This window comes from Chelon labrosus, assembly GCF_963514085.1.
Source record: "Chelon labrosus genome assembly, chromosome: 2".
NCBI lineage: Eukaryota > Metazoa > Chordata > Actinopteri > Mugiliformes > Mugilidae > Chelon > Chelon labrosus.
Genome location: NC_140338.1, coordinates 32,972,046 through 32,985,229, shown reverse-complemented (window position 1 = coordinate 32,985,229; position 13,184 = coordinate 32,972,046). Strand labels below are relative to the sequence as shown.

At 39.7% G+C, this 13,184-nt stretch overlaps 1 protein-coding gene across 1 annotated transcript in view; it reads right to left on the bottom strand.

Annotated features, from left to right (window-relative positions):
- Positions 1-13,184, bottom strand: part of tnrc6c2 (trinucleotide repeat containing adaptor 6C2) — a 53,727-nt gene that overhangs the window by 29,580 nt on the left and 10,963 nt on the right. Inside the window, exons 2-3 of the mRNA XM_084554403.1 lie at positions 10,405-10,505; positions 10,097-10,118 (exon numbers count right to left, since the gene is read on the bottom strand). Coding sequence (XP_084410529.1) covers positions 10,097-10,118; positions 10,405-10,467 — 85 coding nt within the window. The 5' untranslated portion in view covers positions 10,468-10,505. The remainder of the gene's footprint in view (positions 1-10,096; positions 10,119-10,404; positions 10,506-13,184) is intronic.

The following is a 13,184-nucleotide window of genomic DNA, read 5'->3' as shown; positions in this document are numbered from 1 at the left end:
TCATATTGTTTTCTGGTGACTGAACACCAACACACCTGAAAACATGGAGACACCTCCTTTCCTCCTCATTGCACTCTCTTCTCTTGGTCTTTCTTCACACACACACACACGCACGCACGCACACACACACACACACACACACCCACAGACGCGCCCCTTTCCCTGCCGGTTGGGCCTCAGCTTGACCCTTTCCCTGTGGTTAAAGTGACCAGCCAGCCATCTAATTGAGTGTTAACCTGTAAGGTGTTATTATTAGCAGGACCTGGCTCGGTAGCAACCGAACAGATTGGCTTTACTAAAGTTTCCTCCCCAGGGTGCTTCAAGGCTACTTGGCCTAAACACTAAATAGATTTTAGTGAGGGTGCTGGGGACCATGATGGGGTGAGTCCATGGCTGTATGCACAAGAGCATCAATGGAAAGGAAGGCCAAATTAGATCTGGTATAGCAGTGGTCTATCTGAGAAGTCTCTGCAGCACAGAAATACTTGCTAACATAGTGACCCAAGAGCTGCTGTGATTTACAGTTCCCTGGTCCATGGGTAACTGCATGCTGAATAGTTGATGATGTTGTTTTTCTAGTCCCTAGATAGGTAAGCCATTCTAGACAACAGCTGAGACTACTTAAACTCAAGGGAGTAGGATAGGAAAAGACAGTTTTTGTGCGTGCAGAGAAAGGGGGGAGGTGCTTTTCAAAAGTGTGAAATAAATGGGTAAGAAATAATCTGTTAATTAAAACTTCAATCTCACCAGCATGAGAGTCTGAAGTATTCCTACCACAGTCCTACTCTGCAGGGCTAGCAATTAACCATACAATGACAAGCACACATAGACCCACACTACCACATCAGAGGTTAAAATAAATCCAGAGCGCAGAGGTATTCACTGTGCCTGCCAAGAGCATGTACAAAACCATAGCCAAAAGGCTACGCTGCTGCAGAGGCCCTTACAGACTGCCTATCTGATGAAACACAGAAAAAGCAGTGATAGGTAGGAGATTCACATTTTCAGTAACAAAGACTTGAAAAAATGCATTATATATATATATATATATATATATATATGCAGGCAAAAAAGACCAGTGTTGCAGGTCGCCCCATTCTATCTATGTGAGAGAGAAAGAGTGTGAGAGAGAAGGAGAGTGACAGAGAGCAAGAGAGCGAAAAAGCCTGCCCCCCTCCAGCAGAATCGGGCTGGCTGTTGGCTTGAAACTGCAGCTGGTGACGCACATCTGATTAAACTCAGCTCAGCCCGCCTGATGCTGCCTTGGCCAATCAGAGGGCAGGACAGTGTACACAAGCAGCCCTGCCCCCTTTCCTCCATGTCCTCCCTGCTGTTTCCATCCATGTTCCCCCACGTCTTTCCAGCCGCTCCACAACCCCACAGATTTCTCTCTATTTCCCTTTCGTTTCTCTGTTCCTGTCTATCTTTCTCTGCTCGCTATGTTATTCTCCCTTCGGGCCTTTAAACATCTTGATCCCTCATCCCTTGTCTTTCAGTCTCTTTTCTCCCTGCTCTTGTTGCTGTCTCCTTACCCTGCCATTTTCTTGTTTTCACTCCTCTATCTCCACATTCCAAGTCTCTCTCCTCCATCCAATCTGTCTCTGTATTTTATTTTATTTTTTCTTTCATCTCTTCCAAATCCAACCCATGTTTCTAGCGAGTGTACATTTTCCCTCTCTGCTTCTTTTTTTTTTCCTTCCTTCTGCTAGATGTTCTACATTGACTGTAGTGACAGTGATTTTTAGGAAACCCAGTAGCCTTTTAAAGAAAGAAGTTCAAGCCTAATTATAGTTTGGGTTCTTGGACTCCAGTTCCCCTGCTCCTGTCACCACAAGGGTCTGGATTCCCAGTAGTAATTTCCAATATCCAAGATCCAGTTTGCAGTACCGGATGCTTAAAAACTTGAGTTCAGTTGAGTTCTCCACTCAGGTTACAAGCTTATACTGGTTATCAAAGGAATCAAATTGGGGAATGTCATTCAAAGTTTTTGAATATTAAATGACAGTTAGTGTTTCCAAATATGAACTAGGTAACAAGACTGAAAGATGACTGTATTTAGTTGTGAACGGTTTGGGTGTGGTTATGTACATACACAAAATGAATTCATTCATTTTCTGTAACCGATGGTCCTCTGGAGGGTCGCGTGATCACAACTGTCATTGGACGAGAGGTGGGGTACGTCGCTAGTCTATCGCATGGCGATAATCAAAAAATTAATTACAAAAAATTTTAAGCATGAAATCTACTCTGAAATAAGCCAATTAAAAAGACAGTTACAGAATCAAATTCATTGCTTTTTAATCTGTTATCCAACATGTCAGATCTTTGAAATTCAAGCAGACGAACACACTGAAGGATTTTCTTTCAGCTGCTCGGAAACTGTTTTTAGAAAAATGTGATCGAAAGGACCAGTATAGGTGTTAATCCATTAACAGCTGAGTACTTCTGCTGGTAAGATAAACAGAAAAAGGCTGACAGAGAAAGAGACACAATTCCCATAGCTTCATACACACCCTGTTTCACAGAGACCGTTTGTGTTGATGTAGTGACAGGGGTGTATCCATGCTGCAACTCACTAAACCATGCTGCAGATGATCACATCTAATTACTTCTAGACAAGCAATGACACACAATAACCATGATAAACTTAAAACCACTTACTGCTTACAGAAAATGGTGAAATAATCCCTTATTGTTCAACAAAAGTGCTGCTATAAAAATATCCTGCTGCGTAATGTGCAGTGATGGGAATAACGGCGTTAAAATAAACGGCGTTACTAACGGCGTCATTTTTTTCAGTAACGAGTAATCTAACTAATTACTATTTCCTCCGTTACAACACCGTTACTGTTACCGACAGTTAAATGTGGTGCGTTACTTGCGTCAGCCAGCTACAAGAGCTGCGAAGGTGTTTTTTTCCCTCTGGGTGGGGTAGCATAAGTGATGATGATTGGCTAAGGTAGGGTAAGAGTTCATGGTAAGCCAATCAGCGGGAGGGCAGTGTTCAGTTGGGCGGGTGTTGTTTACACACAAACGGCGCATAGCAGTATCACACAAGCAATCAGAGATAACCTGTAACAATGGAGAGATGAGAGCATTCAGAGATAAAGTTGCCGTTTTCAAGGTGGAAGTATAGGCACTACTTTAACCTCATTGAGGTAAAAGGCAAGAACGTACACGTGAAGTGTACATTACACTCAGAAAAAAATTCTAATTCTTAGATATATTTAAACATATATATTTTTTATTTTTTTAAAGTAACGCAATAGTTACTTTCCCTGGTAACTAGTTACTTTTATAGTGGAGTAATTCAGTTACTAACTCAGTTAGTAGACATAACTAATAACTACAACTAATTACTTTTTAAAAGTAACGTGCCCAACACTGGTAATGTGTAACTATCTTTAGTGTAATCTGTATTTAGCAAGTATATAAAAATTTTAAATGAGAATTAATGTTCTCTAGAGAGGGATGTAATGGGAGTATGCATGTACACACACGAGACAGTAGAAATGGCAGTCTGAATGTATTACGAGGTGAGAAAATTAGTACATGTGATACACGCCCCTCTGCCTTGCACAACCATAAATACAAATAATAAGACATGTCTTTCATTTTGAGGGGACATATTCTTAATCCATGAGGAATGAGTGAGTGATTTTGAAGAGATGGGGGGAGTAGAAAAATACTACAAGTCTAAAATGAAATCAAAGGAGAAAACACACCAATGCCAGTGAAGGAAAGAAACCCACCATGTTTGTGAGGTTGCATGTTATTGCATTTCAGTTTAGCTGGATGACTAACAGTGTAACCAAGCATTGTTTCTCTGCTTATTAGGCCCTTCTGGAGGTGTAATTTCTTTCCTTAAATATCTAGCTGACAATTTACAGTATCAAACTTATTTTAAAAAGACATGTTTACAGAGTGCCTCAGATAAATGGTAAACCAATGTCAAGGGCTCACCAATATTTAGTAAGTTTTCTTTGTGAGAAAGAGGAATGTCCGGCTACTAACCTCAAATTCAATGTACACACTGAATCCATCTTTACAGAAACCTTGTACATTGGCAAGAAAACAATACACAATATGCACAAAGAGAATGCTGACAATGCTGAAGTGTTCTACCATCGTCACTGATAGTGTTGTATTCAGAACTGTTTAGGTTACATAACTGTGAATGTGTTGTAAAAACAAAATTTGGTTCTGGTGATAGCCTTTGCATATCTAACTGAACCTTAAAATGAGAGATGATTAAGTAAGTACCTATATCAAGTGCACTGTGGCTTTCATTAAACCCTCCAGCTGATGCACTCTCAGCAGTCTTGCACCAAAGTTTTAATTACAGCCTTTCTTTGCCCTAAATGGCTAATTACACGCAGTAAGAAAGGCAATCGTAAGCAACATCTTAAGAATAAGGAAGTGAGCATGAACTGAGAAAAAAACTACACGAAGATAAATGGAAACACATGAAGAAATCAGATGTGGTTGAAAAAATCCACAAACAAGGCATAACTGGTGAGAAGAATTGCTATCTGTGATTGTAAAGAACTGATTGGGTCCCTGAGCCTTGTGCCAGGCAGTGCAGGTTCCCACATCTCCTCTGTCTATTGTCTGCAGCAGCACTTTATTATGCAGCTATGTTTATAGAGGGGGGAGGGATAGACGCAACACACAGGCATATATTCCCCACACAATGGTGCATTTCTTCATCCAATAGAAGCTAAGAACTAGAGAATGGAAGGAAAGTAGTGGATGTTTTAAAATGTGTTTACATCTATATACAAAAATTGTATAAATGCTGTTTTTCTAGTGGTTTTGTGTGCATCAATATTTTCTCTTGAAAACAAGCCTAAGAAAAAATGCATCCCCTATAAATAGTAGTGAAACAAGGTCCAGTCTATTTATGCACAAAGTAGGATCAAACTTGTGTGGGCTGAGGCACAAACAGAATAATGTACACGCAAACACACACACAAAACAATATAGTTTAGGCTAACTTCCTTATCATACCTCTAATTTCCATTCTTCTCCAGTAAAGTAGATCTGGGCTCCCTACACATTTCAGATGAATACAATAGCTGCCCTTACAGCAAAGTGTTTTTCTCCTCACAAATGAAAACATATTCTTATTTACCTGCTAAATGCTAATTGGTTTAATTTGTCACTGGGAATCATTTCTGATAAGTATGTAAAAGGTCATTTAAGGCTACAGCAACCATGTAAATATATCAATCAGTGGAGCAGATATTGATAAAAAAAAAAAGTAGTGAGATTACATAGAAATAAAGGTTTATTTGTTTTAGCAAGATAACTAGGAGGACGCTTGAGTCACAGAAGGCAAATGCATGTGCTTGCGTCTGTTTATGCACTCAAATGGTCAAGTGGGTGTGTCTATAGAAGGTCCCATCTGTCAGTATTAGTAGAGAAAAGCAGAAATTCACTCACACACATGAAAATAAAGGCAAAATTTCTCACCCCTCACCCGTCATATAATGAGCCGTTGCTATAGAGACTGACAGTTGCCTAATGCACCTCCATGTGCCTCTTGTGACCCTCGGTGCCTCTGGTGACCCCTTCCTATACCACGCCTTTTATACTCTCTCTCTCTAATTAATACCCCCACCCCTGTCCGTGCCAAGTTGTTGTTGTTTTTTTTCCTTATCTCTGCTGTGTTTCCCTTGCCTATTCGGATTATGACAGTTGCCCCAAGAAACCCGTTTTGCTTTTTAATCCTAATAGCAGGTAACTCACACCCTGGGTAAAGAGCTTCAATGAGATCACTCTACACCTCTATCTCAGGTCAGAGCCTCAGGGCAACAACTGCCTGAGGATACACTCTGAACGCAATAGTTACATAGCATGATTCTTCAACTTTTTAAGACTGACTCACAAATAAGAAACACTGGTCTCAGTATTGAAAGAAATGAGAGTCAGAGGCCTACTGTCATTAGAGCCTAGGAAATCCAATGGAAATTCAAGTATTGTTTGGGGTTGTATATAAAATTCCTGATAAGTACTCTAAGATACACAATGTTACATAGCAGATAAATAACAGACACAATTTCATCAAGTTAATTCCAAATGATAAAATATTATACCATCTGGTCTTTTCTGTCTCTTTTGTATCTAACTGCCATTTGACAAAGGAATATGATAAGTTCAAAGGGCAGACCTATATAGACATAGTGTTTCAACTGTATAGAAACACATTTATACATATAGCTAGCCCTCAAAGCACAGGATGAACTGTCTTTCATATCAGCTGAGCTACATCCTAATAATCTTCCTGATATTTGACATAAAGCAGCTCCCTGATGGGAGGAAAAGATGGTGGGGGAGGGGCATGAGCCACAGAATAGGCTCTCTTGTCAGCAGCTTGTGAGTGATCATACAACATGAATACACCGAGAGGAAAGCATTGTTTAAGTCTAAGCGCCCCTCTTGTTTCCTTTATCTTTGCCCCTGGTCTCTCCCTCCATCCCTCACTCTCCTCTACCATTTGACATGCATGTGGTGTGAACACAGAGGGGGTAGAGGAAAAACAATTATACTTGGCAGTCATAAATCCACAGGACTTAATTCACAAGCTATTCACTATTAATTCATTGAGTGTTTATAAATGTGGTTAACAGAAGAAAAACGCAGCCTGAATGGCTAAGTAAATTAGCCTCTAATTAGATAGCAATTCATGAAATTCCATTTTAGAAGTGTTCATGCAATTAATAGCATGTGAAATTGTAAATTAATCCAATACAGAATTATAGGACACTCTTGTGTTTATGTGTGTCTCTCGCCACTTTGAAAATATATAATGCTATTATTGCCATGATGACACCGTGTAAATGTGTTTCTCCTCAGATGCAGTCGTCGAGGCTCGGCATGAAGAGGGTGAAAAGACAGGCGGAATAGCATATGTAAGGCAGATAGTGAAGGATGTGGTAGTGACAGACATTAGTTCTCTAACCTTTCAGTAGTAAAAAGTACAAGAACAGCAAATGTGTAATGTGCAGATTTTCTCATTATCTGAGTGTGTGAATGTAACAAATGCTCTGTGGTATTGCTGCGGCTTTGTCTCTCTGCATGTAGGCGTCTGTGTTCTAAACTGTATAACTTCCTGCTTGGGCCTTGTTTTCTCTTAACTTCATGTGTTAGTGTGTACAGCATATGTATGTTAACAGGCACCACGGACATTATTATCTTGGCTGTTTTCACAATTTAACAATGTAGGCATTTGCTTCAGTCAATGGCAATAGACTGAGAGGCTCTAAGACACTGTAGGAAGAAGTGTACTTGCTTTTGTGTTTTTATGATTTTGGGCATCTAGGAACACACGTCTCCAGCTTGACTGATACAGATACACTTTATATACTTCTACCTGTGTGTGTGCACATTAGATGTTTTTGTCAAGGTTGGTAGGTTTGTGTAGCAGTCAAACTGACTGATTGTGATTGCAGTGATGGAAGAGATGAAGCTGTCTGTGTGTTGGGGGTGAATAATCAGCAGCCCTCTGAGGGAGGAGGGTGGGAGGGACCTGTAACAGAGGTCTAGTCTGTGTGCATGTTTGTGTGTGTGGGGAGGGCAATTGGACACTGCCTCCTGGAACCCAGCGTTCGGTGGCGCTCCATGCCTAATAGGGGGCAGAAAAGTTAATTCCAGTGCGCCGAGGCTTTATCCCATTTTCATACATGTGAATGCGCCAGGCCAAGATCGATTACCGCAAGTAAATTGAAATGGCTGGGGCCAAGGAGGCCTGAAGAGAGGCAAGCAGAAAAAGGTTGAGGATAGGGGAGGTAATGTGTATGTGTATGTGATTATGAATTTCTGAAAGTGTAAGGAAGGCAGAATGCACTGATATGGATGGAAAGACACAAATCACTACCGCATACTGATTTTCTCCCTTCCTGCATATACACACACCTCTATTATTTAGTGTCACGCATGAAAACCCATCTCATTCCAGTTGATGCCACCTTCCTTTGAAAGATATTGCAGATGGGAGGTTACATGCAAGCTCCCAGAAGTCCTGATGGCTCGCTGAACGATTAGTCCTCAAACAGTCTTTCTTTATCTTTTTTTCTGCATGGATACCCACTATATACACACAATCAGTTTCTCATTCCATGTCCCTTTCTCTCTCGATCTCTCATTAAACATACCATAAAATAAATGTCCATGTCATTAGTCCTCTTCTATATAAGTGGCATCATCGACTCTTGGCGGTCATTTTTGGCACTTGACTAAAGTACTCACTGCTCCATTACTTTCTTTCCAGTGTTTGATTCTTTCATTTTTACTTTTATCTTGCCCCAAAACAGCCTGTTCCACTTCCTTCTTCTTCCTTCTCCTACCCTTTCCTTTTTAGTTGTGCTCCTGTCCATGGGCCTCTTTCTTAAGAAAACCTTTCAGTGTTTCCTACTTGACCCTCTACATTTCATTGCTACTACTCCCAGTAACCTTTCAAACAGCCTATATACACAAACCAAACAATACTGCAAGAAACTATTGGGGTTTAATATGTGTTTCATTTATTAGGCTCGAACATGGCACATTGGATTTGAAATGTAAATATGTAAATTGAACTTTATACATAGTCTCTAGATTTTAGAAGAAGTAAAACGGCCTCTAAAACAAGCAATATGGCAAGCATAGGCCTGTCAGAGAATCACAAGGGAAGATACCAAAGTTCAACTTGTGTATTTAACATTTCTAATTACTTTCAGTCCCCTAAAATTGGAGAACTGTGTCTTCAGCTGCAGTTCATAAGCAAAACAACCAAAGTGGGCCACTGTTCTAAAACTATGGCTGCAATGTAGCTACATATGCATGGTTAAACATGATATACGCAAACAAAGAAGCTGTGCAACATTTATTGTTGCTAGCATAATCCTGTGGTTATTTGGTTTGCAACGATCATTAACATACCCTTGGTCCATAGTGACCAACAGGTAAGGCTGTGATTGTAAAAGGCAGGCTACAGGTAATGGATGAATTGGTGTATTCTGGGCAAGCCTTGAAACAAAACTCTGAATGTACCGTTTGCACATAGTAGTTTTTAAAAAAGATACAGCACACTAGAAAATCTGCTTGTTCTCTCACACTGTTCATTGTTACTATTTGTAACCAGTGTCCTATGTCAGATCACTATGCATTTGGACATTTGTGCAATTTTACTGTGGCATCAAAAGCCTGGAGACATCTGAGATTTTTACAATTAGAAATGTGTGTTGCTGCCATGCCACTCAGTTCCACCCAGATGGCTGCACTGCTGCTCAAACGCTGGAAGGACAAGCACTTAGAAACACACCAGGAAGATTTCAAGACAGCCACCTTGCTCCAACAATGTGTGAACTTCACCAAATCTACTCTTGTTATAACAAAAACCCATTTATGTAAAACCAAATACATTCATTATTTAACTATGCCTGTCACTGAATCACTAAAACTACTCATAAACTGTTAGTGATAATACGTCTTCTACTTCAACGACTCACAAATCCCCAAATCTAAAGGACGAGCCTGTCACCAAGACTGGGTATCTTGCTGACATAATAACTAACACTAATATTGTAGCAATATACAGAAAAGAGCTATTTTTGCATCTTAGTGGAGCACAGAGAGCATGTGAGGACACTGTTCTTTCAGACCAAGCCTCTGCATTTTAGCTTTCCTTTCTTTCATCTGCACTCATCCTCTCCCTTCTTCCTTTAGCCCATCCCCCATCTCTTTACCCACACCAAACTCAGAGAGCTGTCTGGGTGACCTCACGCTTCACTGCCTGATGCTGCGGGCGTACCAAGCGTCACTCAGCATTACACTCCACTGTATTTGCTCTGATGTGTGTGTTTAAGTCTGAGAAACAAAGAGTCAAATGGCACAATTGTGCTAACATGTGCAAAATGTGTGTCCCCATCTGTGTACAAGAATGCAAATAGAATGTGAGTATAATGCATGAATAATCTGTGCAATGTCGGCGTATGCCTTTATGTGTGTTAATCAGAGCTGATTAATGAACTGTAAATCAGTGGTTGTGTAGAAGGTGTAGTACTAGAAAATGAGGTAAATGAGAGGGTGTAGATTACAAGATCATGACACTCACCTTTGGGTTTCTGATCGGCAGCCTGCAAAGGGGGAGAGATTGGTCTTAGGAACTCAATAAGGAAAGGATGGGGTTTACAAATAACACTTGACAATGAAAAAAAAAATAGTTTTAGAGTTTTATTCAACAGTAAAAAGACTAATGTTACTGAATGAAATGAGGCGTAATAAAAAAAAAACTATAACTACACAACCCAAACACAGACAGCCATTACAAGTAAATGATAGTAGTCTTAAAATACTTTCTTTAATAAAGTGTGTTATTTGTAACAGAGAGAGAGAGAGAGAGATATGCATTTTTACATTCACCTTTTTCTGAGCGATGTCCTTCTTGGTCTTGTCTTCTTGTTTTTTCTTTTTCTTTTCTTCCATCAAATGGTTCTCTTTCTTCTGTTGCTAGCTTCTCTCAGCTGTCCAACAAGAAAAGAGAAGAATGATGAGTCAAAGATGAAGGAGATGAGCAAGGATTTGGCTAAAATGTTAAGTGTACTTCACTTTTTCAGTATTATTATATCATTCGTATATTACGTACTTTATATAATACACATAAACTCCGTTGATATGGCCTTAAAAGTAGAACCATGGGGAAATGTTTATGTCAAGACGAGGTCTACAAGAACCAAATAAAAAAAGAAAGACTAAACCCCATATGATTGCAAAGGAGCTGAAGGAGGAGTGGTGAAGCTTATTCCCAAAACAACATCTGGATAAGCCCGAGGTTAGCTTAGTTTTTTTGGAAAAACTAAGCTCCAATGCCACAACCACCAAAGGTAAAAAAATGTTTTTCATGCAAACTGTTAAGCATGAGTCTGCTTGGGGTTATAGGATAGGCAGTGGCTTAGTAAAACATTGAGATAAAGCAAATGATACATTCTAATAGATTAAATATTTCCAAGTTGTGGAAGAATTAGTTTGACAAGGCTATATTAATTTTTTTCCACTTCTGGTATTTACAGAACGTGTAATGTTGAACAGGGGAACTTGCAAACAGGAGTTTGACATTCATTCAGTCTCCGGACAGAGATTCAGAGAAAATCCACGCAGTTAAGTTTCCAAGCAAACTTTTAGCACTTTTAACAGAACCAAAGTGCACTCGGGGTCTGAGTAAGACTTTTTTATCCGTAAGTGCCATTTCATACAAATATAATGGGTGGAGCTTCTGCTGAACACTTCCCCTCATGATCACAAACTGGAAAGGCAAAAAAGAGATGATGGAACTAGAAGGCCACAAATAGAAAAGGGAAAATGAAAAGAGAGAGAAAAAGAGAGAATGAGTTTGAACATGGCCTGGTTTAAAGACAGCAAGAAAATACAAAGGATTAAAGGGATTGAAAGAAAGACAACATAAAGGCCTACAGACTAACAGAATAAGACACAAGGTCTTTTTACAAAGATCTGTTTCCAGTGGGCGTAAGTCAAACTAGCTAGATTGCTAGCCTGAAGGCCAGAGGAAACTGAGCACTTCATTTTAGCCTCCATTTCCTTTGGCTCTGCTTTAGTGACAGCTCCTGGAAACTATTAGAGGCATGAGCTGGGGCACAGGGACTGGATATGTGTGTGTGTGTGTGTGTGCGCGCATGTTTAGTCTTCACTAAGAGCAACGGACATTCGTCTCCAATACAGGGCTATGATATCAAATCAATGATAACACTGTCTAAAATGTGAAAATGAGATCAATCATCTTCATGTCAGCCTAAAATAAAAGACTATTCATATTTGCTGGCCAGTATACGAAGCAGGAATGTACACACATACACTGGCCTGCCTTGTACAATTAGCTATTGTTCTCCATATTTGTGAACTAGAAAGACATGACTTCCTCTAAAAAAGTGCCCCATTGCTTAACTGACATGTTGAATACTCTGCAAACTAGATAATGGTGTGTTTTATGAAAATAATGACTATCATCATATATAGGTAAAAAAGTACTCAAAGCTGTTTTTCTATGGAGGCCACACAAAATTTAAGTTCTTCCAAGACAATACTGCATAAGGGAGCTTAATTACTTTGGATTTCCATAGACTGTTTCTAATGTGCATGTGATATTTTTGACGGGGATTAGTTGGTGATCTCTACTAGTGATTAAGATGACGCGAGACGGCTTTTATGTTTTATACTGGTTACACCGATAACACAAGCAAATGTAACGCCTCCAAACCTCTTGATGACAAGGACATGATCATTTAAAGATCAAATGTTTTTATTGAATAAACTGAAAGATTAATACTGAAATTTATGTGTGCGTTCTGTCCCTGACTAATAAGCCAAATACAAAATGTGCCTATACACAGGCTCTGGATATGAATCAAAATCAGAATATATGAATGAATCATAAGGTTCGTAACAGAACATTAATGGCTTGCCTCCTACTGGGCTGCCCACTGCTAGGGGGAGGAGCTGTCAATCAAAAAGACAGGAGATGCCTCAAAGAGAGTCTGATGGTGCAGTAATGTCTCTATGGAAGGTAGGGAGAGACATCAGGTAGGGTTAGACATACATCCAGATGGGCAGAGAGAAAAAGATTAATGCTGCTGTCAAAAGTGTGTTTAAGACAAAAACTTAACCCTAGTTAGGTTAGTGATTGCAGCAAGGGAAAATGAAAGGAGTCCTTTATTGTTCTCCCTTACATTCACACACTCACATAGCCCTGTTTTTCTCTGTTTGTCATTGTGCTATCTCAGCAGCTAAGGGAAGGCTGTCCTCAGATAATAAATAACAGTCCAAATTATGTGTGGTTATGGATGTGTGCATTTGCGTGCATACAGATTATTGTGCGCAATATGTGTAGTGTGAGCAGTATATTGATACGTGCTTGTTAATTTTCTTCCATACCTGAACTAACGTGATAATAATACACACTATCTGCCACAAATGCCCACCGCTGAAACAAACCATGAAAAAAAACTTCAAATAATAACTAGAAGATACTATATGTAAGGCAACAGTGAAGTGACATAGTGACAGCCGTGAGCCTGGAAGGGGACATGCTATGCGAGTTGAAGACACTGGATTTATGTCCGTATTAGTTTCAGATATCAGCTGCTATTGACAGAAGCTTTTTACTACAGCTGACTGTGTCATTTTGGTAT